A 27,753-nucleotide genomic window follows, 5' to 3' on the forward strand; every position below is an offset into this window, starting at 1 on the left:
GTCACTCAGTCACAAAGGAAATGGTCACCACTCTACAGGGTACCCTGTTGCTAAGCTGTGACACGGAATGAGTTCACGAAATGCATTTGTGACTCACGATATTTTCTGCCAACAATGGATTTCATGCACATTATCCAACCGCAGGTCTGGAAACACGTCATGCCTCCAAAGGCTCGTTTCCCACAAGGACCCAGGAGATCCTATTTATCTTGTGCTGTTAGTCTCGCCTTTTATGTTTCCCCTCTGTGCTTTAGAGTTGATGAATAAATATGCAGCAAAGATTTCCTTACAGAAAAGCTTTAGATAGTTTCAATCACTCATATCTAATAAAATAAAATCATATTTATCTGATTGTACACATACACACACATACACACACACACACACACACACACACACACACACACACACACAGAGTGCAAAACAGGCATGCAGTGGACAGCCCACGGCCACACAGGAGCAGCTGTCCCAGCTGATTCTGCTCAGGCTACTTGGAGACTCTCAGGGCATCATGTGCTGAGTGCATGCAGAGGTCTGGAGTTGAACACTCAGTCTGTGTCCATTCCAGGAACTCAGACCCTGGACCACAGCTGCTGCTTCGTTCACAGCTTGCTTGATGAGGAGAGAAGGCAAACTCAACTTTCTACCAGCCTGATCCACGCAGCAGGTTCTACCCATCAGCACCTCTTCTGGTGGCTGGAGAGGAGGAGGCTCTGGGCTCCATGGCTGTTCTCTGAGCTGGATGCTCCTCCTGATGGTTTCTCTCTTGCTAGGTCCTTTTCAGGGGGAAAAGCCCTCTGGATAATTCTGAGCCGATTGCACATAAACCTGTTGGAGTTCTTCACTGGCATGTGATAACATATCTGGGTCCAGAACCTGGAACTGGGTTGGACTGATTTCAAGCCTCTCCACGTGACTGTGGGAAGAACCCGAAGAGCCTTTTTGACTAGAAAAGGTAGTGATTCTGGCACTCGGAAGGAAGAGAACTTAATTAAAATTAATTTCAGTGTCTGATCACCCAAGGCAAGGTTCACTGCTGCTTGTAGTTCAAAGACACAGGGTCCGTTGACATAGCTGGGACTCAGGATAAATATTCCTCTTCGGCTTTTCTTAATGATATTCACAATGTCATCTGCATACACTGGAAACAAATTAATGAACGACTTTCAACTGATTCTGTTAAAACTTGAGTCACAACAACTTTGTATCTCCAAGAGATGCCTGGTGGGTTTCTTCTAATTTGGATATTGTTGGGCAAAGAGATAAGGAGAAAAATTCTCTCTGCCCCTTTTATTGTTGCCACTCTGGACTGTTGAAGAGACACACAGATACACCCACAGACTGTCCCTGTATTCCACCTCCCTAAATCACCATCTAAACCGCCTAAATCAGATTGGAACATGACGGAGGGATATGATACATCCCGGGCTACTTGTGGAAGTGTCTGAGGCAGGGAAGGTTAGCAGGCCATTTGAGGCCATGATGCTTCATGGGTGGCATCCAGCTGACCGACCTGCTGCACCCCACGCTGAGAATTTGAGGAGTAGAATTCTAGAAGGTGGGACAACCTTCTGTTTGAGATGAGAGAGATTATTTCCCACAAAGGATCCAGGGAAATCCCTTTGTCCTGGATGGCCTGTCCAGAGCCCTCTATTATTTTATTATTCTCCTGAAAATACATATTTTTAGAAGACAGAGCATGTCTCTGGAACACACTTTTCTGTATTCTTGCCTAAGATGATCTAAGCTCATAAAACAACAACAAAAACCAAACCCAGAAGATCCCAGAGGATGTCTATCACATGGACGGTATGATAGGAAAAGCTTTGAGCTACAGTGGGTCACTCTTTGTGGCCTACTTGGTGTCTTGGCAGGCAAGACCTACCTCCTCCTGGGGTGACATCCCTTTCAAGCAAACACAGAGTGTATCCATATTTGTTTTCTAGCACTTCGGGGAAAAGATTCAGGGCCAAGTGTTCCTCGCTCAGTGATCCAGTGGCTTCACTCTCAGGAAAGCTCCGATTTGCATAGGATATAAAGGCGTCAAACTCCTTCTTGTCTGAGGAAAAAGAACAACACATAGCCTATGCCCTTTTTCTTAACTACCATGGTATGTCCAGATGCTTGGAGCATATGCTAAATGGATAAGAAATAAGATTTGGGATCCTCACAAAAACGAATTAAAAACAAACCCCGCAGATGCATCCATTTTAAAATCACACCACCGAGTGGTTTTGATTGTCCATATAAAGCCCAGTGATTAATTTATGAAGCACCCCTGTGTCTTCTTCGCTGGGGATAGATCAAACAGCTGGGGCCTCCCATGATTGAATCACGTGTGATCGGGAGGGCGCCTTTCTTTACATCTGCAGTGTTTCTGGCTCATTAGTTACACATCAAAGAGGAGTCTGCTCCATTACAGCATGATAATAACCAGAAAGCAAGTTCTGCTAAAACCAGAACTTGTATCCATCCGAGAGATGACGGCACACTTAAAACCATGCACCACAAGCAAGTCAATAATGGGCACATGCATAGTGGAGGTCCTGTAAGATGATAACACTCAGGTAATCCCCATGGCCCAATGCTGCTGTAGCCATCACATTACAGTGCATCCCATTTCTCCCGTATACCATGATGCTGGTGTGGTCCACTATGTGCTGAACATACAGAACTACAGCAGTCCAACCATGCCCAGTGCGTCACACTTGACAGCTGATAGCGCATAACTGTGTGACTGGCCTATATATTTATTGTACTACACTTTTCATTACTGCAGAATACATGCCCACTTCTAAACAGTGTTTGCTCTAAAACACCACCAGCAGCCTCAGAGATCTGGTATTTATCAAGTCTCTTGATTGGATAATTTTTTTCTTCTGCTTAATTGAATGTTGGCTGTATTGCTCATCACAGACCTAGAAATATTAGGGATATATCTGTACATCTACATAAATAGCATATATATGTGTAGTAATAGACTTGCATATGCACACTCTCCAGAGAGCCCACAGCCTGGCATGTGGTAGGCTATACCACCTAGATTTATACAAGTACAGTATATTTTGTTTCTACAAAGGAAAGTAGCCTAGAGGATACATTTGCCATTAAGTGGCACTTGGCAGTACTTGTATCTGAATCTGTGAGTGTAGGGTGAGGTCAGTAGAGGTTCCCCGGTAGGCTGTCAAGGGTTACATGAGGTCATGCATAGGCTGTGTGGGAGTCTCTGACTCTTCCCCAGCTCTTCCCTTCTATTTGAGAAGCTACATTTAAAGAAATCATTTTAGGTCTCTTGTGAGGATCTCTTGTGTTCCTGTAAGGCAGACAAGTTATGAGACATGTTAAAGAACTACCTAGAGCCGGGCGGTGGTGGCTCACACCTTTAATCCCAGCACTTGGGAGGCAGAGCCAGGCAGATCTCTGTGAGTTCGAGGCCAGCCTGGGCAACCAAGTGAGTTCCAGGAGAGGCGCAAAGCTACACAGAGAAACCCTGTCTCGAAAAACAAAAACAAAAACAAAACAAAAAAGAACTACCTAGAAAAGACAGAAAACCCCATAAGTTAACTCACAGGCTTTGGGATGGAGTGCCTGGAGTTTGAAATCCAGCCTATTTCATAACCTCCAGCCACGGTGTTGTTAGCGGTAACTAGTGTCTCAGACTGTTTGGCAGTGTGAGCCCAATATGGATGCCACGAGAGGCCTTAGGGATTGCCAGTCATAAGGAAAACCAAACATCGAGAAAGGGGATACAGATCCAAAGTTCCAGAAGCTGCTTTTTTACTTGATTGCCCATGTAGGAAGGAGGAGGTAAGTGTTGATGTGTTTAAATGTGTAACACACCATGGCGGCCTCTATTCCATCCATAGTCTTGTTAAAAACCCATGGTTTTTCTATAATTCAAAAGATAAACTTATTTAGCAATGAAGTCATGGAATGTGGTGTTAGAGGACCTGCTTATGTCCTTCTGACACTATTTCTTTCTAAATTAAGTGATGTAGTCACAATAAACTCTTAAGCTTTCTTTTTGCGGGCAAACATCTGTCTGACCAGCAGAGGGCGCGAAATCACTGTGTTTGAAAACCCAATTCTGCCGCGCAAATTATTGCGTAGTTAAGTAAAATGACAAAGGACAAATTTGAATATTTCCCGACCAACTGACTCTTCTTCATAAACTCTAGAATCTTAAGGTTTAAAAAAAAAAAAACCATTTTAGTGAAAGAAGTGTAGAATCACCTGGGAAGATTGGTGAGACATTTGTTCCATTCAAATAAAAAGGCTAATTAAACAAACAAAAATTCTGAAAATACTCTTCGCTTAAGGATTTCAAAGGATGTTACCAATAATCAATCTAAAGAAAGCTGTGAGATATGCCCTTTTTCTCCTGTTTTCTTAGATTGGTTCTGGGTGGTTTTTTCTGTTTTCTGGTATCTGGGGTTGAACTCGGACCTGGCATGTTTTTTACTTCCCTTTCTGGATGATGATACTTTCTTCTGTGGAAGCCACAGGCCTCCAGGAGGAGCCTCCCAGGGAGAGAGGTGTTTTTCTCTGGCGCCCAGCAGGAGGCGCTTCTGCTCCAAACAGCAGAATCCTTCACTGAAACTGTAGATATGCTAACCTGAGGTTTTTCCAGGGTCAACAAATGTTAAAGCAGTAATCTAGCCCCACACAACACTGATGAGTATTGTGATCATGTCTTGTGAGTAAATCGACAGCAACTTCATTACTAATAATGGGACTTGTATTTCGTGCCACTTCCCATTCGTTTGGGACAAATCCCTGGCCTGGCATGTCTTATTTTCACATGACATAACCCAAGTGATGGGATTTCCTAAAGCCAGACTACATAGATTTTAGACCAAGATACAGCCATTTCTAATGCTCTGATCTGAAGGTCACGCTTCATCCTCCTCTGCCTCAGGGGGCTGTGAGAATGGCAATGGTCAATACACAGGCAAGGCATGAGCTCCAGTCCTCAAGGGACATCCATTGCTGACCAAACTGAGTTTCTATACACTAAGGTGTCATTCTAAATGCATACCATGCCTAATCTCAGTGAGCTCACACCACTGTCCCCTGCCTGCTGCTGTGACAGTCCTGTTTTATGGATGAGGAACCTAAGGCACGGGACTGCCACTTGTCGTATCACCTCAGGTTGGTTAGCAGCGAGAATACTTTCAAGCCCCACAAATCCCACAAGGTTCCTGTTAAGTAGAATGGACTAGAGGTGTTTCTTCAGTTTCCTCTGGTGTAAAGCCAGAGCTGGACGAAGATATCAAACCTGAGAGATAAGAAGCCAGGCATCAGGCAGTAGCTTCCTCTAACTTCCTCTCTCACATGCTGCTCGGGCCAGCAGGAGGCACATGAAACCACACCTAAGACAACTCTAAGAAAAGGTAGGTAGGAAGTCACGTGTATCTTGTCTCATCACTAGGTCCGAGAATAACGTGTTGGGTGATCTTACCCCTCAGCGTCTCGTCCTTGCTCTTGTAGGCTCGGCACAGCAGGACGATTTCAATCCAGTACCAGTAGAGAAAGGCAGCTGCGACCAAAATGCCCACCAGCATCATGGCTGTGCCAAGGAGGATGTATACAAACACCACTGAGGGAAACAGAGCTGTGAGTAAGTACATCTGGACCAACATGCCCCATTACGCAATAAAATCCCTGTTGCTACCGGCATTTATCTTGACTCTGAGGTCATCTTAAGTCTGGATGGAACTCTCCACAATTCATTTTAGAGAGCCAAGGGGCATGGGAAGTTCCTGGTGGGGTGACCTTCAATACTTAGCCATTTTACTTATTTTTACACCTATGAATGTCTGCACACCTCAATTGCACCTCTCCTATGGCCTGTTATAAATTATCATCTTATATTATCATCCTCAGCTTCACTCCACACCCTCTGTGATTCATCTAATAAATAAGGGATCTAGAGAGAACAGCCACTGTTACCATATACATAGTGAGGGGCCAGCATGAACACTGTCACTCTATGGCTCGAAGATGGTTACACTTGCTTGATTGTGCTACAATCACCCACTCAGTGAGGCGTGAATGACTGATACCAACCTCATCTCTGGACATCTTGTTAAGGGTCAATGTGTCCCTTGGTGGACATTTCTACTAGCGGTTATCATGTTCTCTGGAAGCCAGCAAAGGCAAACAAGCAAGAGAGCAGTGTCTGAACACTGGTCCTGCTGCAGTGGGTGTGGGTGTGGGTGGGGCTGGAGATTCTTGTAGGTACCAGTGGAATGAATGAGAGAATTGGGTGCGTAAGTGAATGAAGAAGTGAAAGGGGTAAATGAATGGGGTGATGGGATGAGTGAACTGTGTGAGTAGAGAGAGAGTTGAGTAAAAGGTGTTTTCATGCACTGCTTAGCAGGTAAGAAGCCTAGGTCAAAATCATGCATGGTCAAGTTCTTAAATGAATTAGCATAGCAAAGTGCTTCAGTGTCTGGATAGTGTTCGCTGCAAACATTGCCTCTCTTCTTTGGGCAAAATGTCCCTCCCCCTTTCAGAAAGAACAGATATCCATCTTTAGGAACAAAGTTCTAGGCTTACCCCCCTCCTTCTTCCTCAGCTGGATGGTCCGTGTTGTGTTCCCGACGGAGTTCTGGGCAAAGCAAACAAACTTTTTGCTGAGATCTCTTTGAGTGACTTCTCTCAGGAAGGCAGTGTGCTCGATGACTCTGTTCTTGTAATTGGATTGAATCCTGGGAAAGGAAGGAAAAAAGGCAGCCCCACTCAGTAACATCAACTGCCCTTCATCCAGCTGTGCTTGGGAGACTGACAAAGAGCCAGTGGGAATTTACCAGAAGACAGTGGAAGAGCAGGAAGAGATGGAGCAGGCTCTTGTTCCTGATCAAGTGATGGACTCTGCAAAGGATTTACACTAAGGAATAAGTTACTTGTGGCCCTCATCTGAACTTTATTCTAAGAATTCCCCCTGGGAATGTGGAATACTAAGAATTTAAGAATAACCTCAGTCTGTAAAGTGTTGGCTTCCCAAGCGTGAAGTTCAATCCCTAGAACCCACATCCAAAGCTAGGCATGGTAACATGTATTTGTAAACCCAGCACTGGGAAGGCAGAAATGAGTGGATCTCTGTAGCTCCCTGACTGGCCAGGCTACCTTAGTCAGCAAAAGTCTGCCCACCCCTCACCCCCACTCCCCCTCACCCCCGCTACCACCACCAAAAAACAGCGTTAATGGCATGAAGCATGAGATTCACCCCTACCCTCCATACTCAGTTACACACATGTGTATACATACCTGCACACACATATGAACACATGCCCACACGCACACACAACTAATTGCTCTTGTCGTTTGCTGGCAGGTACTTTGCTGGGCACCGACTATGGATTCTCTAATCTCTTCCTACCTCACTGAACAAAAACCCTAAGGAGTCAGGATTATGAACATCTTAACTTGGTAGTGCCAGGGACAAGGCTCAGAGGATGGATGAGCAGTACTGGGTCACTATGGTGACACCATCCTGTGGATATGTCTGGTCTCCAGCCTGGCTCCCAGATCTCTGCCAATCTGCCCTGCCCAGAAAATCATGATTCTCCACATTTGTTCAGTTCCTATTGTCTGAAACTGCATCATCCATTTGTCACATTAAGGAACTGTGTTCAAATGGGTATTTTAGGTTACCCTTTTGTGAGTCTACAGTTAGCCCACAAATGTTTCCTGCCTATCCCACGTTGTCACATGCATGTGGCTTCTACCACATCTGTCCCTGACAGTGACCTTGCAAAGTGAAGGTATCCAGTCACAGAATGTACACATAGGTAACGGAGCCTCACAGAGGACCAGGGTCACCTTGCCACTTCCTGGGAAACAGATTGGAACCCTCAGGTGGGTGACTTGGGAGCATGTGCCTGTCATGCTTGTCTTGCACAGACTCTGAGCAGGGTCAATCTAAGATCCAGTGGCTTCTTGCTAAATTTCAGTTTCTTTAGTAAAATCTTTCCTTTATTCTTCATCTGTGGTTTTCAAAGTATACATGTGTTCAGTGAAGTGTTTTAAAAAACTAGAGGGAACTTTCTGCAGATTCTTATCTTGCATCCCATGTAGAAATGAGAGGACACATCTTCTAGTGGCATGCCTAACTGGTCATGATGGGACCCCAGGTCTTTCACTCTAGGACTAGAGACTTGTTTTTTTAGATGTTGGCTGGCTTGTCTCTGAAGGACTACAACTTTCCTTTCAACTGGTCAAGTTTTCTCACCCATAAAATTCCAGGTTTATTTTAGTCACAGACAACAATAAAAGAAGTCTAATAATAATAAGTTTAATAATCATAAAATGCTGCAGCCTGCTGGTATTCTGAGATAGACAGCTCCCTTCTAAGGCTTCACCCCAGTGTAAGCTGCTTTACCAATTCTCTTTTGTCAGAGTCTGTGTTATGGTGCCATTTCCTTAACACACTGGATGAAGGCACAATTGAAGATGGGGGAGGGCAGGAACCACCATCTCCCATTTCTTGAATGTGCTAGTTCTAGTCCAGCACTCTAAGTGAGTGTATCCATCTACTAGTTTATCTTAGTTTTTAAAACAGTAACCTTTCAAACCCCTTTATGAGCTGAGGACATGGGCTAGTGACAGAGTACCTGCTCAGCATACTGAATGTCCCAGCACACAAAACAAAGAAAGAAAGAAAGAAAGAAAGAAAGAAAGAAAGAAAGAAAGAGAGATAGAGAGAGAGAGAGAGGAAGGAAGGAAGGAAAGAAAGAGAGAGAGAGAGAGAGAGAGAGAGAGAGAGAGAGAAAGAAAGAAAGAAAGAAAGAAAGAAAGAAAGAAAGAAGGAAAGAAAGAAGGAAAAAACAGGGAAGAAAGAAAGAGTGAATGAGCTTTGTATGTGGTTGGTTCAGTGGGTAGAGTGCTGGCCTAGCATGCATGCAACTCTGGGCTAGATCCCAAGCACCACATAGAGAAGGTGTGGTGGTATATGCCTGTAATCCCAGCACTTGAGAAGTTCAAGAGTATCCTCATCTACATAGAGAGTTTGAGGCCAGTATGAAACACCCAAGACACTGTCTCAAAAAATTAAATTAAATTAAAAACACTTTAACATCATCGAGGATATTTTAAACCACTGTGCAAACATCATTGTGTGCTTAACACAGGCAAGATGGCTCCAGCATCACTAAGTGATACAGTCTTAGGGGACAATTATTATATATGGTTCCATCACTTAATAACTGCTATGCATACCAAGTTCACTTTATAGTCTCCTCAGAAATGGAGTGCCTGCAGGCTTTAAATTAATATGCTAGATGAGAGATAATAGATACATAGATGATAGATAGATAGATAGATAGATGATAGATACATAGATACATAGGTAGATACATAGATACATACATAGATGAATGATACATAGATGATAGATTGATAGATACATACATAGATGAATGATACATAGATGATAGATTGATAGATACATACATAGATGAATGATACATAGATGATAGATTGATAGATACATACATACATAGATACATAGATACATACATAGATGGATGATACATAGATAGATGATAGATACATAGATACATAATATGTATTTTTATTTTTACCACAACCGTTAACTCTATCTGTTCTAGCAATTTCTAAAGGTTTGAAAGTATCTAGTGTTAGCATTTAAGTATTACCTGGCCAGCCCCTTGGGTGACCTGGCCAATAAGCAGACAGTACTTTGGCTTACTCAGAGTCCTGACAACATCATTCTATGTAGTCCATTTGTGCATTAAAGTCTCCTTTAAGAGCGAACCCCTCCACCCCTTCTCTCTGTCTCTCTGTCTCTGTCTCTGTCTCTCTCTGTCTCTGTCTCTGTCTCTCTCTCTCTCTCTCTCTCTCTTCCCATGAGGCCACATCTGCACCTTTTCTCTTCCCCCTTTCCTCTCTCTTCTTCTCTCCCTCTCTATTATTTTTCTTCTTCCTCTTCTCTCCCCAGCTCTTCTCTCCCCCCTTCCAATAAATCCTCTACATGAGTGCTGTGGGATGGTCTGTATGTCAAATGTGTTGCTGATTGGTCAATAAATAAATCACTGATTGGCCCGTGGCCAGGCAGGAAGTGTAGGCGGGACAAGGAGGAGAATAGAGCTGGGAAGTGGAAGGCTGAGTCGGAGAGACACTGCCAGCCGCCATCAGGACAAGGAAGATGTAAAGTACCGGTAAGCCACAAGCCACGTGACAAGGTATAGATTAATAGAAATGGATTAATTTAAGCTGTAAGAACAGTTAGCAAGAAGCCTGTCACGGCCATACAGTTTGTAACCAATATAAGTCTCTGTGTTTACTTGATCGGGTTTGAGCGGCTTGGGACTGGCGGGTGAGAGAGATTTGTCCTGACTGTGGGCCAGGCAGGAAAACTCTAGCTACACATGAGCACTGTCTACATGGTGTGTCTCTCTCCCACACTCCGTGGGGTCCCTTGGCTCCAACCTGCCGAGACCGCTGCCTGCCATTTTTAAACTATAACATCTAGTTTGGGTTGCAATGACTAAGTTCACCTAGCTTTTTCTTACCTTTTCTCCTCAAATTCTTTGATTTCCTGCTCCTGAGTAGATTCTTTGACAAACCACTTTATTACTGGCTGAAAGTGTCTTTGGAAGCCAAATTGTACTTTGCAGGGTAGCACCAAAGACTTTCCTGAAAATGCAGAGGTCAAGAAAACAGTAAGGAAGCACATCAGAACATTGATGTCGTGGGAAGACCAGAGGCTGCACGGTGATGTAGCCAGGTGTCAGGCAGTGGGTACCAGGAATGGCTAAGCATCAGCACATCCCAGTTAGCAATATACTTCCTGTTATGTTTGTATCTCAAATGCGTAGCTACATCCTTGACACCAGGATTTCACCATCATATCCCTAGGGAAAAGTTGTAGCTCTGTGAATAGCCCAGTCTTTAACATTAGTGATGATGTGTAAGATACATCAAAAAGCTCATTTTACTAATTTGATATTTACACATTGAATGAACATCATGAGGTTACCATGAATGGAAAGTTCTGAAAAAACAAACCCACAGACCTTACGCCAAACCTTCTGCAAGGCCTATTAATGGTTAGAACCTCAATGACTATGGAAAGGTTGGCATACTCCAGGTCCACAGTCTCGTCACAATTTATCTTGGGCCTTTTTTACCCTCCTTAACAGGCATTCCTTGACCACCTCTGTAGCTGACTTAACATCCTTATGACTATTAGGATGTATTAGATTTTTTTTTAGAACGTATTAGTTTGATAGACCACTGACTTCCATCAACCAAAATGCTCAATTGTCATGTGATGGCATCTGGGACTATAGCTGAGGTCTCCCCTCTCCCCATCCCCCCCACCCCCAGTGTATTTGAAAAACGTCTTAACTTATTATTTTGTTTCTTTTTTTCTGTTGCCATGAAACTGTTTCCACATTGGAACATGGACTTGGGGTAACCCAAATCTATGTTCCCCGGGTCACAGTCCCTCATATCTGGCTCCAGAATAAACTGTCTCTTGTCACCTTTGAGGTGAGAGGTGTACTTTCCTTCCAACATTGCTATGGCATGTAGCTTAGGGAGGAGATTATTTAGACTCTCAGCTGTCTTCTGCATACTGCACCATGGGTGAGCCATGAATGTTACTGGACCACCCTTTGCCTACCCCCCTGTGAGGATTAGGATTGTCCTCCTCTTGGAACTGACTTCTGGACGAATGGGTAAGGAATCCATTTGAAAGCTCCTCTTTGGATCTTTTCCCACCAGCAGCACTTTAAAATTCACTGGTACCGTCCACAACTCGGCAGAATATTTTTAACGGACTGTTTTTACTTCGGTCCGTTTGTGGTTTTCCTCTTCACCACTATTTCTAGCCCCAGAATGGGCCACTACCGCCACCTACTGACCCTATAGTGCAGTAACAACTTGTTTACATTTCTTGGTACGAAACTAAATCTTTCATTGGCATTTGAAATGGTCAGCATGGCACCGAAACACCACAATTTGCTTTCAAATTCAAAATTTCTACTTGGCTGTGTGTAGAGTAATAAGAGGTTGACTTCGACAAAAATAAAAGGCAATCAGATGAAGGTCAATTTCTCCTCTCCCCAGAAGAAGGCACCATTTTGGAATATATTTGAGCAAGAGTTGCAGGGCTGTAATTTTCCTAAAGAATAGCCCAAGTGTCATATTCATAAGAGTTAATGCTAACTTTGTAAATTCATACACATAACATAAGTGGAAATATATGCACATATACGCATATGTATATGCGTTTTGGTGGGAAGAATATGAAACCTGTTCTTCTTGTTTAGTTCTCTAGAATATATTTCCTCACTCTATCGCAATGGGAGATCAGCATGTGACAGTGAGGGGCAGCTCTAATGACTGGGACTCAGAAGGGTAATAGAAACCTTGTACGGTGACAAAACTAGTTGGGACCAAGTCAGAGTTCACAGCCAATGCTCTTACTTGAAAGTCTGATCACCCTTCATGTCACACTTTGGTCTATTCCCTGGAGCACAGGGGTCATTCAGGTATGGTAATAACAGGCAGCTTACCAAGCTCTACTTCCAGAGTGTCTGTGATGGGATCCAGAATGTCTGGTTTCAGGTTGGTGTCCTTAACTGAAAGAGGAAAACAAAAATCATCCTTTGCATTAAGAAGTCTAGAGGCCTGTTTGCTGGAGGTTTGGGAGTATTAGCTCAACACCGATTTAAGTTTTTAGTGCTCTGTTCATTTGTTTGTTCATTTTACCCAGCATGCAAGAATCTGGGAATTGAGACTTCCACTAAGAAAGATGCTCTTCGGGGCTGGAGTGATAGCTCTGCCAGTACAGGGCTGGCAACACAGCCCAGGGATCTGAGTTTGATCCATAGAACCCACAAAATAAACCAAAAATGGGCATGGTGCACATGCTTGTAATTCTAGGGTGAGGAGATAGAGCCAGACACATAGCTGGGGCTCGCTGGCTGGCCAGCCTGGCCCACATGGCAAGTTACAGGGTAGTGTGAAACTCTGTGTCAACAAAAATGATGCATTATACCTGAGACATAAAACCCCAAGTTTGTACTCTGGCCTACACACACACACACACACACACACACCCAAGTGCCCACACCCACACTTGAGACTTAAGCCTCCATCTGTGTCAGCTGCAAGAAGACTTCTTCTTGTTGCCATTTGGCTGAGTCATCAGCCAAGAGGGACAACCTGCCCAAGGAACTGAGATTCAAAACTCTCCAGCCCACAACCTTAAAACTCATGGTTTAGCTTAGAATGAAAGGGCATCTAACCTCTGATTTTCCTTTGCCTTTTTCTTTCCTGCCACAGAGTTTCAAAGGTGCCTCCATTGTTCTGCTTTCTTCTAAAGCTATTCTACCACCAGTAAAAGTGAAGGTCTCTGCGGGCAACGTCTTCAATCCTCACTTCTCATTGGCTTCCTCATCTACCCCATCTCCCTTCGCCATCAGCGCCCACACTCCTCACCCCGTGCTCCTCCTGACAGTCTTGACCTCCAAAGGCGTTTTGCTAGCACACCATGAACTTCTCCCCATGCATCTTTCATGGAGTTCTCACTCCTCTGCTCTCTTTCCACATGTTGGAAATACCCCAGGACTCAGTCCCAGGCCCCCTCTTAACACTTGACCATACTCACACTCCCATCTCCAGCCCCAACTTCTCCATCATTCACCTAAGTACCCACCTCTTCACTGCAACGTTATGACTGAGGTCCTTCCACATTACATCTCCTGCTTAGACCTCCTCCTTCTCTTTGTCCTTCATGCTTATTAAACAGGGCTAGTATTTACTGACTTACCCCCTCAGAAAACTAGAATCTCTGTTTTCTCTTCATTTGTTTTGTAAAACACATCCTGTTCTGTTGACTCATAAACTCCACTCCCCCTACCTCCTGAGGTATCTTTTGATACTGTCCATCAAGCTTGCTGATCCCCCCTACCTCCACCTTGCCCAATATCAGAAGACAACACAACCCTAACTCTCATCTGCCGTGGGGTGTTTTGTATGCTGTGAATATGTGTTGCTCTGATTAGTTGATAAATAAAAAGCTGATGGGCCAGTAGCCAGGCAGGAAGTATAGGCAGGGTAAACAGACAAGGAGAATTCTGGGAACAAGAAGGCTGAGTCAGGAGATGCCAGCCTGCTGTCCAGGAAACAGCATGTAATGGCACACAGGTAAAGCCACAGAACATGTGGCAACATATAGATTAACAGAAATGGGCTGAGTTTAAATGTAAGTACTAGTCAATGGTAGGCCTGAGCTAATGACTGAGCAGTTTTAATTAATATAGGTCTCTGTGTGTTTACTTGGATCTGAGCAGCTGTGGACCAGGTGGGACACAGGAAAACTCCAGCTATACTCATCTTCGGCTTTTCCTATTCCCAGGCTCTGAATTCCCATAAAAGCATCACCTATGTATTTCTAGACACATCCCTTTCAGTTCATGCCCTTTGTTACGTCCCTACTAGCAATTCATAATATCTCTCCTGCCTCCATACTTACTCTCAAAAATATTATTTCTTCATGTTAGACCTACCCTGGATACAAATCCATTCATAATGAATTACAGTACTTGAGTGGTTCCCTATAGTCCCTTGGATAAAACTCCAAACTCTAAACTTGTCAGAAGTGGTAATGCATGCCTATGTTCCCAACATTAAGGAGGCTGAGGCAAAAGATAACAAGTTTGAGGCCAGCTTAGGCTATTTGTGAATTACAGGCTAGCCTGATATACACAAGGAGACCTTGTCTCGAAAAAGAAAACAAATGAACAACAACAACAACAACAACAAAATTTCCACATATTGAGGAATGAAATAAAAACTGGAAACTAAATAGCTTAGAGTATGAAGTGGGCCCTGCTCTCAGAGTCCCACCCCCCACTCCCCACTCCCACCCCACTCCCATTCTCTGATCTTCTCTCCCTGATCTGTATCCTGTTTCCTCATGATTCCTGATGTCAATGGTGCTTTCGCCTCTGCCAGAATGGCACCACCTACCCTTCTCTTTCCAGTGGAGTGAATGCCATTGTTCACTCTTCTTTTCCCAGAGGTCTTGCTTGGATTTGCTTCACCAATGCTGGACCTGGTGGACCTTAGACACACCCACTGCCCCTTCTTCTCCTTCTACACTGGGTGGTGACCTCCTGCTTTCTGTCTCTCTGACCCATAAAATAGTCAGTTCTTAGAGGTCGGAGAAAGTGTCCGGGCACTAATTTTTAATCCAAAGTTACCAGGGAAGCTTGGTATCTCTTCTGTAGGAATGTGGGGAGGAACCCTTAAACGAGAAGGAGAAGGTACAAAGACGGACGAGACAGGAATGACGGGCATGGGTGCGACAGACCTTCAAGTGAAAGACGAAAGTAAATTCCATCACTGAGAATTTAGGGGCTGGTGGATGACTGAGTAAAAGAATATTTACACATCACTTGCCCTTGCCAGAGAAAGTGATTCTGGCATGGTCTGCAACTGGAACTTCTCTCTCTCTCTCTTTTTTTTTTTTTTTTTTTTTTTGGTTTTTCGAGACAGGGTTTCTCTGTGTAGCTTTGCGCCTTTCCTGGAACTCACTCTGTAGCCCAGGCTGGCCTCGAACTCACGGAGATCCGCCTGCCTCTGCCTCCCGAGTGCTGGGATTAAAGGTGTGCGCCACCACCGCCCGGCTGGAACTTCTCTCTTAACACGCACTCTCTTATGCAATAAAGCCATGGGAAGAGCAAGGACCAGGAAATAAGCAGAAGTGTCTCCATCTTAATGCACTCCGACTGGACTGCATCTTGCATCAAGAAAACCAGAAGTAAACTTCATGAATGTTTTCACTGAGAACTGAGTCAACTGCACTGTTGCTCTTTGGCACAAGCATGAATGACTAATTCTGTTACGTTTTAACCCCGGAAGCCAAGGCTGAATTACTTAAAACTAACATTTAGTTGTGCTGCTATTTGTAGATCTGGTAAAAAAAAAAAATGACTCAATGGAAGAGCTGTAGCAGTCTCAATCCAAAAGGGTAACAAATCCAGGATGAGGAGACATTTAACTTCTGTGTTAGTCAGGAAAGAATAAATTAGGAACAAACACTACCTGATACCAATCAAAGTGTCCCATACCCCCCACCCAATATTATTTAGGAATATTGAAGTTTTTTTCATCCTTAATAAGGAGTACAAACTGGCAAACATTGACTTAGTATAATAGTGTGTATTTAAGATGTAAAAGGCAATATTGTATTTATCAATGGATGCATACGTGTGTGGGAAAAGCACAAACGATGAATGCAAGGCAGCTAGATCAGTGGTTCCCAACCTGTGGGTCTCTGTTCTTTCGGGGTCAAATGACTCTTTCAGAGGTCACCTAAGACCATCCGAAAACACCGATATTTACATTACAATTCCTAACAGTGGCAAAGTTACACTTATGAAGTATCAATGAAATGATTTTGTAGTTGAGGGACACCACAACATGAGGAACTGTATTAAAGGGTCACACATTAGGAAGGTTGAGAACCACTGGGCTAGTCTATAATCTATGGATACTTCAGGGGAAGGGAATGGGACACAGTCTCAAGCTGCACCAGCAATGTTCCTTTTCTTTTATAAAAGAACAATATTTTAAACAAGTGGAAAAAACATTAACACATTTTAAACAGGCCCACATATATCTCTTCATGTTTCAAGTATGAAATATCTAATGCATATTTAAATTATGAAATATCTAATGAATATTTAAATTTATTGCAAGAATAAACCAGAGAGAAAAAAATAGATATCCCAGCTTGTAACAGTATGAACATGACCCAGAATTGAGCCCTTTTGTGGGACTTGACCCCGGTTGATGGAAGCACCAGTGTATTCCAACATGCAACGCTTTAAAGGTTGCCAGCGGGTGAATATCTCTTTTCTTCTCTAAAGGGAAATAATTACTTAACCAAAGGAAGATGATTTTCACTGCTCAGCCAGAGTTCAGAAAAAGCCTCACTTACCAATGGTTCTCACTTGAACCACAGCTCGGACTGTCCAAGAACTCACATTGTCCGACTGAGTGTAATCACACACATACAAGCCCTGGTGATGATCATAGATGGCACCCAACTTAATGATATTGTTCTTATACTCAGGCAGGAGCCTTCCATCCTAATCCAAAAGACAAGAATTAATCACCTTTCTGCAACCTCAGAATTTTTATTAATATTCATTTCACACATAAGAAAAGCTTCACAGATTTGAAGCAGGTGAAAATAGGTCAGTTTGAAAACCAGGTATCCCATAGGATGAGGATGCCATAATCCATACTGTAGTATAAGAGTCTGAGGTCACACAAGAAGCATTTCCTAACATTGTAAAGAAAACTGCCTCCAATCAGCTTACAAAGAGCTACTGATTGAGTGTTTGCTAGAGCATAACTCAGGGCCCAAGAGTATTCTAGAATATCCAGTTTTCTCAGGAATGATGCCTAACTTAATCATAACTAAGTTATACGCACACATGCTTGAGAATGGCAATGTGTGTGTGCGCGCGTGCATGTGTACACTTGGGGAAAACTTGTAGGTTTTCAGTAAAAGCAATATATAAATTATTCTCCTTCAGTAAATTTAATTTGAATAGAAGAGCCAGGCATGGTGGCACACACCTTTGATCCCAGCACTCAGGAGGCAGAGGCAGATGGATCTCTGAGTTCAAGGCCAGTCTGGTCTACAGAGGGAGTTCCAGGGCAGCCAGGGCTACAAAGAGAAACCCTGTCTTCAAAATCAAAAATAAACAAAGATTTATTTTGAATATTAGAATAAATTATAGGGCTGGAGAGATGGCTCAGAGATTAAGAACACTGGCTGTTCTTCCAGAGGTCTTGAGTTCAATTCCCAGCAACCACATGGTGGCTCACAACCATCTATAATGAGATCTGGTGCCCTCTTCTGGCCTGCAGGTATACATGCAGACAGAACACTGTATACATAATAAATAAATCTTAAAAAAAATAAAAATAAAAAATAATTAAAAAAAAGAATAAATTATAAATAAAATATACTAAATAAATAAACTGGACTACATAATAATTGCCGAGAACCAATACAGAGAATGCTAAGAAATCATCATGTGACTCTGACCTCAAACAAGAAGCCGTCTCTCAGAATCCCTCCGTGGCTGCATTTGGCCTTTCCGATGATGTCTGTGGTTCCTCACAAACCGATCTGGTCTCATTCTCCGCTATGACCCCTTCACACACCTTTCTTTCCCTGAGGAGTCCTGCTCTATGGGATCCCTGGATTCGCAAATCCTCCACTGCTTTCCCAGAGCACAAGCTCCAGCTCCAGCCACAGCTCCAACAGGACTCAGCTTTTGGGAACAAAATCATCGCTTGCTCCCGGGAGAATTGCCACTTCACATATCCAGGATCTTGGAGGCAAACAGCCATTACTGGCACTACCATTTTACAGTTAAGTATGTGATGGGCCGTATCCTTGTCTATAGTGGTTGAATGCTGTCATCGCTTCTAGGCAGCTAATAAATCCTGGGTACATGGAAAGGAATAAACACGAATCCCTTCTCTCAGCAGACTCCACGCCCTCCAGGCCCTGAGTCTGCCTTTTCTATCACACCATCCAGAGTGCTCAGGGAACACTTGTCAGCATTTCTCAGCTTACACAAAACAGGGCTGCTTCCTGGAGTCCCTGCAGAGTTATGAAGAATACAGAGGAAGCAGCTCAGGGGAAGGGCCACTTTAGGATGACATAAAGTGTCAAGTGAAGTGGGGGTGTGGGAGAAGAGGCCAAGGTGGACTCTGAATGCGTTTGATCTTTGTTTCTCTAGTAAATAGCTCTGCTAAGGATGTGCGCATTGAGGAACGCACAATGCTAGAAAGGGTTTCAAACAGGAGAATCGTGTAATAGGACATTTTGAGAAGAGTGACTAGCAGCTGGCTATGGAGATCCTGGAGCCTGAAGCACAGACTACTTCATGCCACCTTCATATCACAAGGGGTTAGGACACAGCAGGGGCTCAGTCAATGTCTGTGGAAGGATTGGTTATCACCGCCCTAACTCCTGCAGCCTACCTCACAGATGATGTTTCAGTGGTACATGACCTTCCAGTTTCCCATGAGTACCAAGAACAGATCTCTTACAGTTATAATCAAAAGAAAAGAGATAATAGAAATGATAAAATGGCGAGAATCTGTTTACTACAGAGATTGCAGAGTTCTCTCTTAGGTATGATCCTTTATGCTTATGGTTGGATCACAAACCTTCCAGATACCACTGCCTCACACATCAGCCCACCTTCAGTGACCTTCAATATTTCTCATCTCTCAGCTCTCCCAAAAGGGCCGAACATTCCTGCTACCTCCTGGTGGAGGGCACACCACCTCCCTCAGAAATCTTTAGGAGTGGACACCTCACTTTGCCTTTGGAGACCGGTGGCTCTTTCTTCAGAAGCTTGAGTGTGGTCTGTGGCGTCGCCCCCTTAGTAAAGCGCTCACCCAAAGAACAATTTGTCTCAGTGTGACTCTCTCTTGACCCACCTCTGCTCTTCTCCATGTAACCCATCACTTGTCCAAAGGACTTGGGATTTGCGCAGATTGTGTTTCTTTCATTTTACAAATGAGAAGAAAAATACTTTAGAGTTTAATGAAAGCCAGCATGAGAATGCCTATTAAATGAGAGCACGGAATAGCAAACATAAGTTTTCTGACTAAAAGTTTCATTTACTGATTGAGGAATTTCCCTTCCATTGGCCTTCACACAGGCAGAAGCAGGAATCCCCCCCCCCCCCCCCCGCCCGCCCCAAACATACACATCTGCTAGTGTCTGGGCCAGTTCCTGTGACCCAACAAAGAACTTTCCCTAAGGTGTCAAAGACCCGGAGTGGGCCACACTAGTCATTAGGAGTAGCTTCAAGACAGGATGAAGAGCCAGGGCAAGAGGCAGAGACAGGCAGCTTAAATATTTATCAGATGGTGACAAAGATAAAGAACACTCCAGCCAGACGCTAAGAGCAAGAAAGGAAGTCCAGAGATAAATCTATTAAGAGCATACAAAGAACAGAACGTAGAGTGTGGGCATGCAGGAAGTCTGCTGAGAAACTGATGGAGGGTCTCAGCGCACTATCACTAAGACTTTAGTCAACCCACTGAGGAGGGTGGAGGGTAACCGAGTAGACCTCTTCCTCATTTTGTAGATGGTGAGCATGGCTTAGTGTGTGTGTGTGTGTGTGTGTGTGTGTGTGTGTGTGTGTGTGTGTGTGTGTGTGTGTGTTGTTAAAAGGCTTTGTGAAATAGAACTCAAAAGAAATGTCAAAGAAAAAGAAACCGGAAAGAAGAAGCACATGCAGAGAGATAGGAAAATCATCAGATGATTCAATCACATGCAAGTCTGGCAGGAAAGAGAGGCAGAGGCCTCCACTCAAAGTACTGTGTTATGCTCAGAGGTGAAATATGAGAAAACAAAAATACAGAGGAGAAACATCCATAGTGTGATCTGTGTGAAGAGTTGGGAGTCCTGGAAAGAACAAGTAAGAAACGTGAAGACACTAAAACAGATGTGTAGGGTACGTGTAAGGAATAAACACGAATCCCTTCTCTCAGCAGACTCCACGCCCTCCAGGCCCTGAGTCATTCCAAAGTCATTCTTACTAAGAGGGCAATCGTTGAGATTTTTTAATGTACTATCCTGAAGTTTTACTACCAGACAGCATAGCACTAGGGAGTACTCCAAAACTGTAGGTACCCTAGAAATGGTGCTCTGTCAAGTCAGGCAACACCAGAGTGCCGACCTGAGCTTCCTCCACCCATTTTCCTTGATGAACTTCAGATGGTTTCTTACTGTTAACTCATAATCACATCTGGATTTGAGCACATCATTATCTTTGCTATCTATGATTGAATCTGTTTTTACTTTCTATAAGTTGATAAATACCCTGAATACATTTTAAGCCAGAAAAAAAATCTAAAATATTATGATTGTCTCTTTAACTGGTCCCTTATCAAAGCATTAGATTATTCTTCTTCTTCTGTGAAAATGTCCCCTACCTTCATTTTATTTCCATGGCTGCTTCTGTGGTTCAGAATGCACACAAGGAAAGTTCAAACAAGTCAGCAGGGCCCCAGTCCCCAAACCTCATGAGCAACCCATGTTTTTTATTTCCAATCCAGTAGAGTTTATACCGTGCAAGAACCCTGCTTCTCTTGCATTGAGCAATCTGTTAATCTTTCACTGATTAGACTTCTTGCTGTTCTAGTTCTGATAGAAAATGTTAATCTTTCTTAGTAAGTACCATCGTACAATCTCTTGCACCAATCACCTGGCAATGCTAAACTTATTCTTCCATCATGTGGTGACATTTCTTTTAATATAGGCTAGGAAATTGGTAAACCAGAAAATTTTAATGACGGGTCCAATGTCAGCCCCTAGCCAAAGTACTGAGTAAATTATTAAACAGATGGTTAATGAGCAGTTGGAAAGGAGGTAGTGGCTACTATCAGCCAGCTTGTATTCACTAACTACCACCATACGAAACGCATCTCATTTTCCTGTATAATTGAAAATGTAGAGTAGAGGCTCAAGGGACTACAGCAGACAAGTTCTACCTTGACTCTAGAGTGTGATTTGGAAAATATTTTCATGATTTCCCTGTTAAACACAAAGATCCTTATGAGCTGAACGATAGGCCATGTGGGTGCCTTTTCAGATAATTGAACAGCAATACCCCCAAGTGATGGCAATGGGCAGCTAGAAGGGTCCCTCCAGAACCTACAGCTGAGAACTCTATAGTACAAGCATGCTCTGCAGTTTTACACTGCCTTAAGAATCACACCCCCTCCATACACACACACTACACACACTTTTTTTTTTTTTTTACCTTGTGGATTTTGCTTCCATATTACAGCTTAGGATTTTGTATCTTTAAGAGATTTCTGTGTGTGCCAGTGTGTGTGTGTGTCTGCATCTATATGTGTTTCTTGTGCTTTTTTCTTTGGCTCTTTTTTTCCTGTGTGTTTGTTTGTTTGCTGTTTTGTCTTACTTTGTTTTGCTGGTGCTGGGGAGGCTGTGAATGTGTTGCTCTGACTGATTGATAAATAAAACGCTGATCGGCCAGTAGCCAGGCAGGAAGCATAGGAGAGGTGGGACAAGCAGAAAAGAGAATTCTGGGAAGTGGAAGACTGAAGGAGGAGACGCCAGCCTGCCGTCCAGGGAGCAGCAGGTAAAAGCAGCAGGTAAAGCCACGGGAGACGTGGCGACGTATAGATTAACAGAAATGGGCTGAGTATAAGTGTAAGAGCTAGTCAGTGGTAGGCCTGAGCTAATGGCCGAGCAGTTTAATTAATATGAGCTTCTGAGTGATTATTTTATAAGTGGTTGTGGGGTCCGTGGGGCTGGACAAGACGGGAGAAAACTCCAGCTACATGCTGGTTTGGTTTTGTATTTCCCAGGTTGTTTTCTAATGAGAGAGAAAAAAGAAAGGGTGTGTATGTGGGTGGGTGGTGAGGTGGGGAAAACCTAGGAGGAGCTGGGTGTGGGGAAACCATGATCAGAATACATTGTATGTAAAAAAAAAAAAAATTTCTGCCGGGCGGTGGTGGCGCACGCCTTTAATCCCAGCACTCGGGAGGCAGAGCCAGGCGGATCTCTGTGAGTTCGAGGCCAGCCTGGACTACCAAGTGAGTTCCAGGAAAGGCGCAAAGCTACACAGAGAAACCCTGTCTCGAAAAACCAAAAAAAAAAAAAAAAAAAAAAAATTTCTAATAAAAAATGTAACTATTAAAAAAAGAATCATGTGCCCATGTTTATGTTCTCTCTAAGCTTCAAAACTCTGAGAATGATGGCTAATACACTGGGCTACAAAATTATAAAATCAAAATTCCAATTTCTTAACACACAGAATAAAGAGCTAAAACTACTGTATTAGAATCAAACAGGAGTAAATGTGCAGTTAGGAACATGAGTTACAAACTCTAATCCTAGCCACACAATTGAGAATGCTCCTCAAATAGCCTGGCTGTAGTTCTTATGAAAAAAGCTAACTTTCCACCATAGAGTGACCCCACACTCTAGAGTTATCGAAAAGCTGAAGGAATTGCTAGCAGTATCACTATTCTGTTCAGAAGAAGGAATGGGTCCCTCCTCTTTCAGCATCCACACTGCCCAGCAAGTGGACAGCTGTATTTAAAGCTGCCCAGGAATGTGGGGAAATGTTTGCAGTGAGAGCAACTGAATGTGCCAATAGATCAACCTTGAAAACAGCTTAAAACTATAATTGAAGTTATCCTTTATTGTCCCTATTTAGAATCACTTTAACTTATAAGTCTGGCCAGTCTCAGCCTGCTCACCATCTCTCCAGGGTAGCTCACACAATACCTAGAGATTCCAGTCCCTGGGAGAGCTAAAACAAACGGAAGTGAGAAGGGGAAGTGGCAGATCTTCCATGAAACACAGGAGTGAGTGAGAACCAATCCCACACCCATGCACGTCAGCACTGCAGCCAACCAACCTGGCCCTGGTAAGGGTGACTTAAGACACCAACAGGGATTTTAGCTTCATGCTCCGGTCCTACTAACTGGAGGTCACAACAGTCCCAAAGCCATCCTGATGTTCAAGGCCATTTCTAAAGAAACTCTTCCGCTGTCCTTTATTGTAATTCTTCATTGTGTCAAAGAATTGCTTAGCCTAAGATCATCAAAACATGCTAACTTTTTAAATTCAAGTGCCTTTCATTTAAGGAGTCAGTTTTATTAAGGACATTTTTCTTTTCATTGTATTTCTGGGAATTAGACAAAAATGAAGAGAAAATAACAGGTACTTTATTTGAATTCTGAATTTTTGATCATTAAATCATTAAGAACATGCAAGTACAGTGTGCTCAACCAGGCCCCAGTGCTCTCCTGAAACCTGCTCCAAGCAGGGAAGCAAAGTACTGGTGCGCAGAAGCCCTGCTTAGCCCTAGCAATGGAGCAGTCATCAATCCAACCATCACTATTTTAGTTAACCTTGGCCCAGGGACATGGCCAAGTATACACTTGCTGTGGAGCGCAGCCTCTGCCTTTACTCACCTTGAGTATCTGGGCTGCAACCCAAAGATGCCACTAAACCCTGCAGCCTATCACAGAGTCCTGCTCAACACAGATTCCAAACAACAGCACTTTCCTGCCAGGAAGGATAGTCCAACTGATCGCAGACATCCAGAACGGCTAGCTTGTCTGACTGCAGAGTCCAGCCAATTATCTCAACAGAGCATGGAGTGAGTTAGCAATTCCCTTCAATCTGAGAGGACAGGTGTTGTCTCAGCCTTTCCTGAGAATCCAACTTAAGGCCAGGTTCTCTGAAGTTATTATTCTAGCCCCATCCAGAATCCCAGGCTAGACCATATCTTGAAGATCTGTCACCAACATAAAGGACAGAACAGTGTCATTTCCTCCAGTGTGCAGTCAGCAATGCAAAGGCATAAAAATTATGAAAAACCAGGGCATACAATACTATAAAGGAAGTGAATAAAATTCCAACAACAGAGATCTATTTGTGTAAAGGATGAGCAAAAAAACACTCATAGCAGCTTTAAATTTGAAGAACTGCAAGAAAATACAGATAGGAAAAACAGAAGTTGAAAGCCATTCCTAACAATATTAGAAGTTGTGCCAGGTGGTGGCGGCGCATGCCTTTAATCCCAGCACTCGGGAGGCAGAGGCAGGTGGATCTCTGTGAGTTTGAGGCTAGCCTGGTCTACAAAGTGAGTTCCAGGAAAGGCGCAAAGCTACACAGAGAAACCCTGTCTCAAAGAAAACAAAACAAAACAAAAAAACCAATATTAGAAGTTGGAAAAATAAATGAAATGATTCTTAAATGAAAATTCATAAATAAAGAATATATTCACAAGCAAAAATTCCTGAAGATGTTTAACAGTGGACTTGATCAGCAAAGGTGAGAACTGGGGAATCTCGAGATCTCAAGAGTAGAATATCTGAAATCACCCAGCAGAAGAGCAAGGAGAGAGGAGAGTCAGCAATAATGAAAAGGCCTATGGGAGTTATGGAGTACCATGAGGAGAACTAAGCTTTGCTCAACAGAAGTTTCAAAAGTACCAAAGAGCACATCCAGAGAAGTAACAGCTAATACTTTCCCAAATCAAGAGAAGGACCACACTTTTCTAATCAAATTCAATCCATGGAGAAATTTCTTTAGATATATCATAAATTGCCCAAAGTGAAACGTAAGGAAAAATTACTAAAAGCAGCAAGAGTTGATACATATCACATTAGAGGGTATATGAATATATACATGAATATATAGCTATCAGCAGAATTCTGAGCAGAAATCCTGCAAGTCAGAAAGGAGGGACATAATGTATTCAGAAGTCACTATGTGCAGTAGTCTGAAAATGACTCCACAGGCTCATATATCTGAAAGCTTGACCCCTAGTTGGTGAAACTGTTTGGGAAAGATTAAGAGGTGTGGCCTTATTGGAGGAGGTGTGTCACAGATAGGGGCTCTGTTGGGTGAGCATTCATGTGTGGGTAAGCACTTGGAAAAACTATAGCACAATGAAAACATGGAATGTTTTTGTTGTGTTTGCTGACCAGTTTACTCAACAGCTTTATAAACTTTCTCTTGTGCCCTTTCTCTTACCACTCACTCAGTCACTCCCACAAGCTCTGCACAAGTCACTTGTCACGTGGTGACGTGGTGATGTGCTGTGTTTTCCTCACCATCCTCCCCTTTAGAAACTCCACACCTCTGTTTCTTTTAACACTTCTTCAAGACTTGCTTGTAGGAAGCTGCCTTCCTCTTCCTTAGCAATGCCCTTTATTCTCTATGACAATATAAATGAATTCACCTGTCCAGAATTCAAAGATGCCTGTTCACACCTTCCCACAAGTGTGGCATCCTCACATGTTGGACTTTTCCCTGATATTGATCAAAAGGGTAGCTCTATCAGTCTGAATGTCAAGCTGGACTCTACATAGGGTCAAAACTACTTTAGAATATAGGTCTTTTGCATAGGCACAGACCAGTCTTTCTAGAGCTCTGGGCCTCAGGCTCTCTACCTCATGTTTCTATAAGGAGCCTATAATGACAGTGCTCTTACACTAGTTTTAGAAAATCCATTCATACCTGGTACCAGGTCATCTCTGGACTCTGTACATCACTTTGGCAGCTGAGACTAGGACAATAAATGGAGCCAGTGCTACCAAGAAATAGGTATTGCTCATTCTCTACTGGTTTCCCACAGGATGCATTTCTCTGAGGCTTAAGTTCTAAGATGGTCTTGACACAACAAGCCATATCCTGGGGACTCCTGGAGATAGAGAAGGTTCTGTTAGCACTTGTCTAGGTAGCAGAGAATTTGAGATTATTTTCAGACTGAGATGCCTTTGGAACATACCTAATCCTGGGTCTACAGATATATGACCGAACGTTGTTCATCTGTGAGGCCAACACATGCAACATGCCTTTGTTCTGCACATGAGAAGAGTTCCTACGGATCTCCTCTAATGGACCTCCACTCTGAGGTTGCATGTACCACTGGACATCAGATAGGTCCTGATTACCGCTGCAAGGTATGTGGGCAGGGCCTTGTGTTGGTGACCGTTGACTTATATGGGAGAATTGTGACTTCCGAAGCTCTGGCAAATCACAAAACAGGACAAAATCCTCTGCACCCTTCACAGAATACGTCCACACAAGTCTTTTGGTGGCACAAGCTGAAAATTATAGTAAACAAAACAACACAAAGAAACATGTTAGAAGGTGGAATTCTCACTAACGTTTACAAATAGGCTCGGTATAACAAAGGATTCAGCTCTCTATTCTATCTTGTGAAGTATGTCCATTTCACAGATGAAAATGACTCATATTCTGATTCCCTCCTGATGGGCTTGTGTCTTAACTCTTCAGATGTCCCCACTGAATGCCCAGCTGTGGTCACTGGGATCCCCCAACTGTATGTGGTATCTGCTGAAAGCAGTCCTGATCACAAACTCTCCTCCTACTCCTTTTAACAGCGAGAAGACGCTGTGTACTAATAGGTCAGGCTGCTGATGTACCAGATTATCTGTCACTTTAGACTTTGGCCACAAGACTCACAATGTTAATACGCAAAGCAAAACCCCCTACCTGAAGGATCAAATCCCGCGGTCTGCTCTCCAGCCACAAAGCAGAGAAGCACCCAGCCCAAACAGAGCATGATTCTTCTTCGCGCCTGTCATGGCTTCAGTGACTTCTCATTGCCAGTGTGGAGTGTGTGGAGACTCGAAGCTTTTTCCCTGGCATCCTCTTCACTTTTGAAATAGGAAATGGAGAAATCAAAACCCATGACCAAGCCTCAAGACATACGGGAAAAATCTGAAAGGGCACATCCCATCCAAACAGGCTTTCAGAAGCCCAGAGTCTGCCTGGGTATTTTTCAGGGGCATAAAGCAGCTTCCTCCATGTGTCATCTCTTGTGTCTTCAGAGGATGAACTCCTCACATGCAGAGTTCCCCGAGGCCCTCACATGAGCCCTGGAGTATCTTCTAATACCACCTCTCTTCATGGAATTCTTCTTCTTTCTTTTTTATTATAATGCTCCCATCTACCCATCTATGGTGTATGTTTCTATCAGTAATTTGGAAAAATAATGATTTTTTCCCCTGAAAACATGGCCTGGTTTATATAAAAATGACAGGTTCTCCTCAGTTAGGGAAGCTGGTGATTGACCTGCTATCTATAAAATCTGAGAGTATATACATGGTACTAAACACTAGTTAAAAACAAAAACTTTTCGATAA

The 27,753-nt window shown here is 43.3% G+C and overlaps 1 protein-coding gene across 1 annotated transcript; it reads right to left on the reverse strand.

Annotated features, from left to right (window-relative positions):
* Window positions 1-677: 677 nt before the first annotated feature.
* Window positions 678-27,170, reverse strand: Il18rap (interleukin 18 receptor accessory protein). Its single transcript, XM_052743946.1, has 10 exons — window positions 27,101-27,170; window positions 26,370-26,688; window positions 26,099-26,282; window positions 16,985-17,135; window positions 12,549-12,614; window positions 10,539-10,662; window positions 6,562-6,713; window positions 5,462-5,599; window positions 1,886-2,059; window positions 678-1,141 (listed from the first exon to the last, which is right to left on the reverse strand). Exons 1-10 carry the CDS (start codon window positions 27,168-27,170, stop codon window positions 678-680), a joined length of 1,842 nt encoding a protein of 613 aa, XP_052599906.1.
* Between the last annotated feature and the right edge of the window lie 583 nt (window positions 27,171-27,753).

Source organism: Peromyscus californicus, unplaced genomic scaffold, assembly GCF_007827085.1.
Source record: "Peromyscus californicus insignis strain IS unplaced genomic scaffold, ASM782708v3 Scaffold_19__1_contigs__length_69161282, whole genome shotgun sequence".
In the NCBI taxonomy this organism is placed as follows: domain Eukaryota; kingdom Metazoa; phylum Chordata; class Mammalia; order Rodentia; family Cricetidae; genus Peromyscus; species Peromyscus californicus.

What these genes read in the sequence shown, in the direction of transcription:
- Il18rap (XM_052743946.1), bottom strand. Translation starts at nt 27,170, where the DNA reads ATGCTCTGTTTGGGCTGGGTGCTTCTCTGCTTTGTGGCTGGAGAGCAG. An exon ending in GCTGAGGAAGAAGGAGGGGG is followed by an intron (nt 5,600 to 6,561) that starts GTAAGCCTAGAA and finishes TGTTTCCCTCAG; the next exon opens with TGGTGTTTGTATACATCCTC. An exon ending in CAAGGACGAGACGCTGAGGG is followed by an intron (nt 2,060 to 5,461) that starts GTAAGATCACCC and finishes CTTTTTCCTCAG; the next exon opens with ACAAGAAGGAGTTTGACGCC.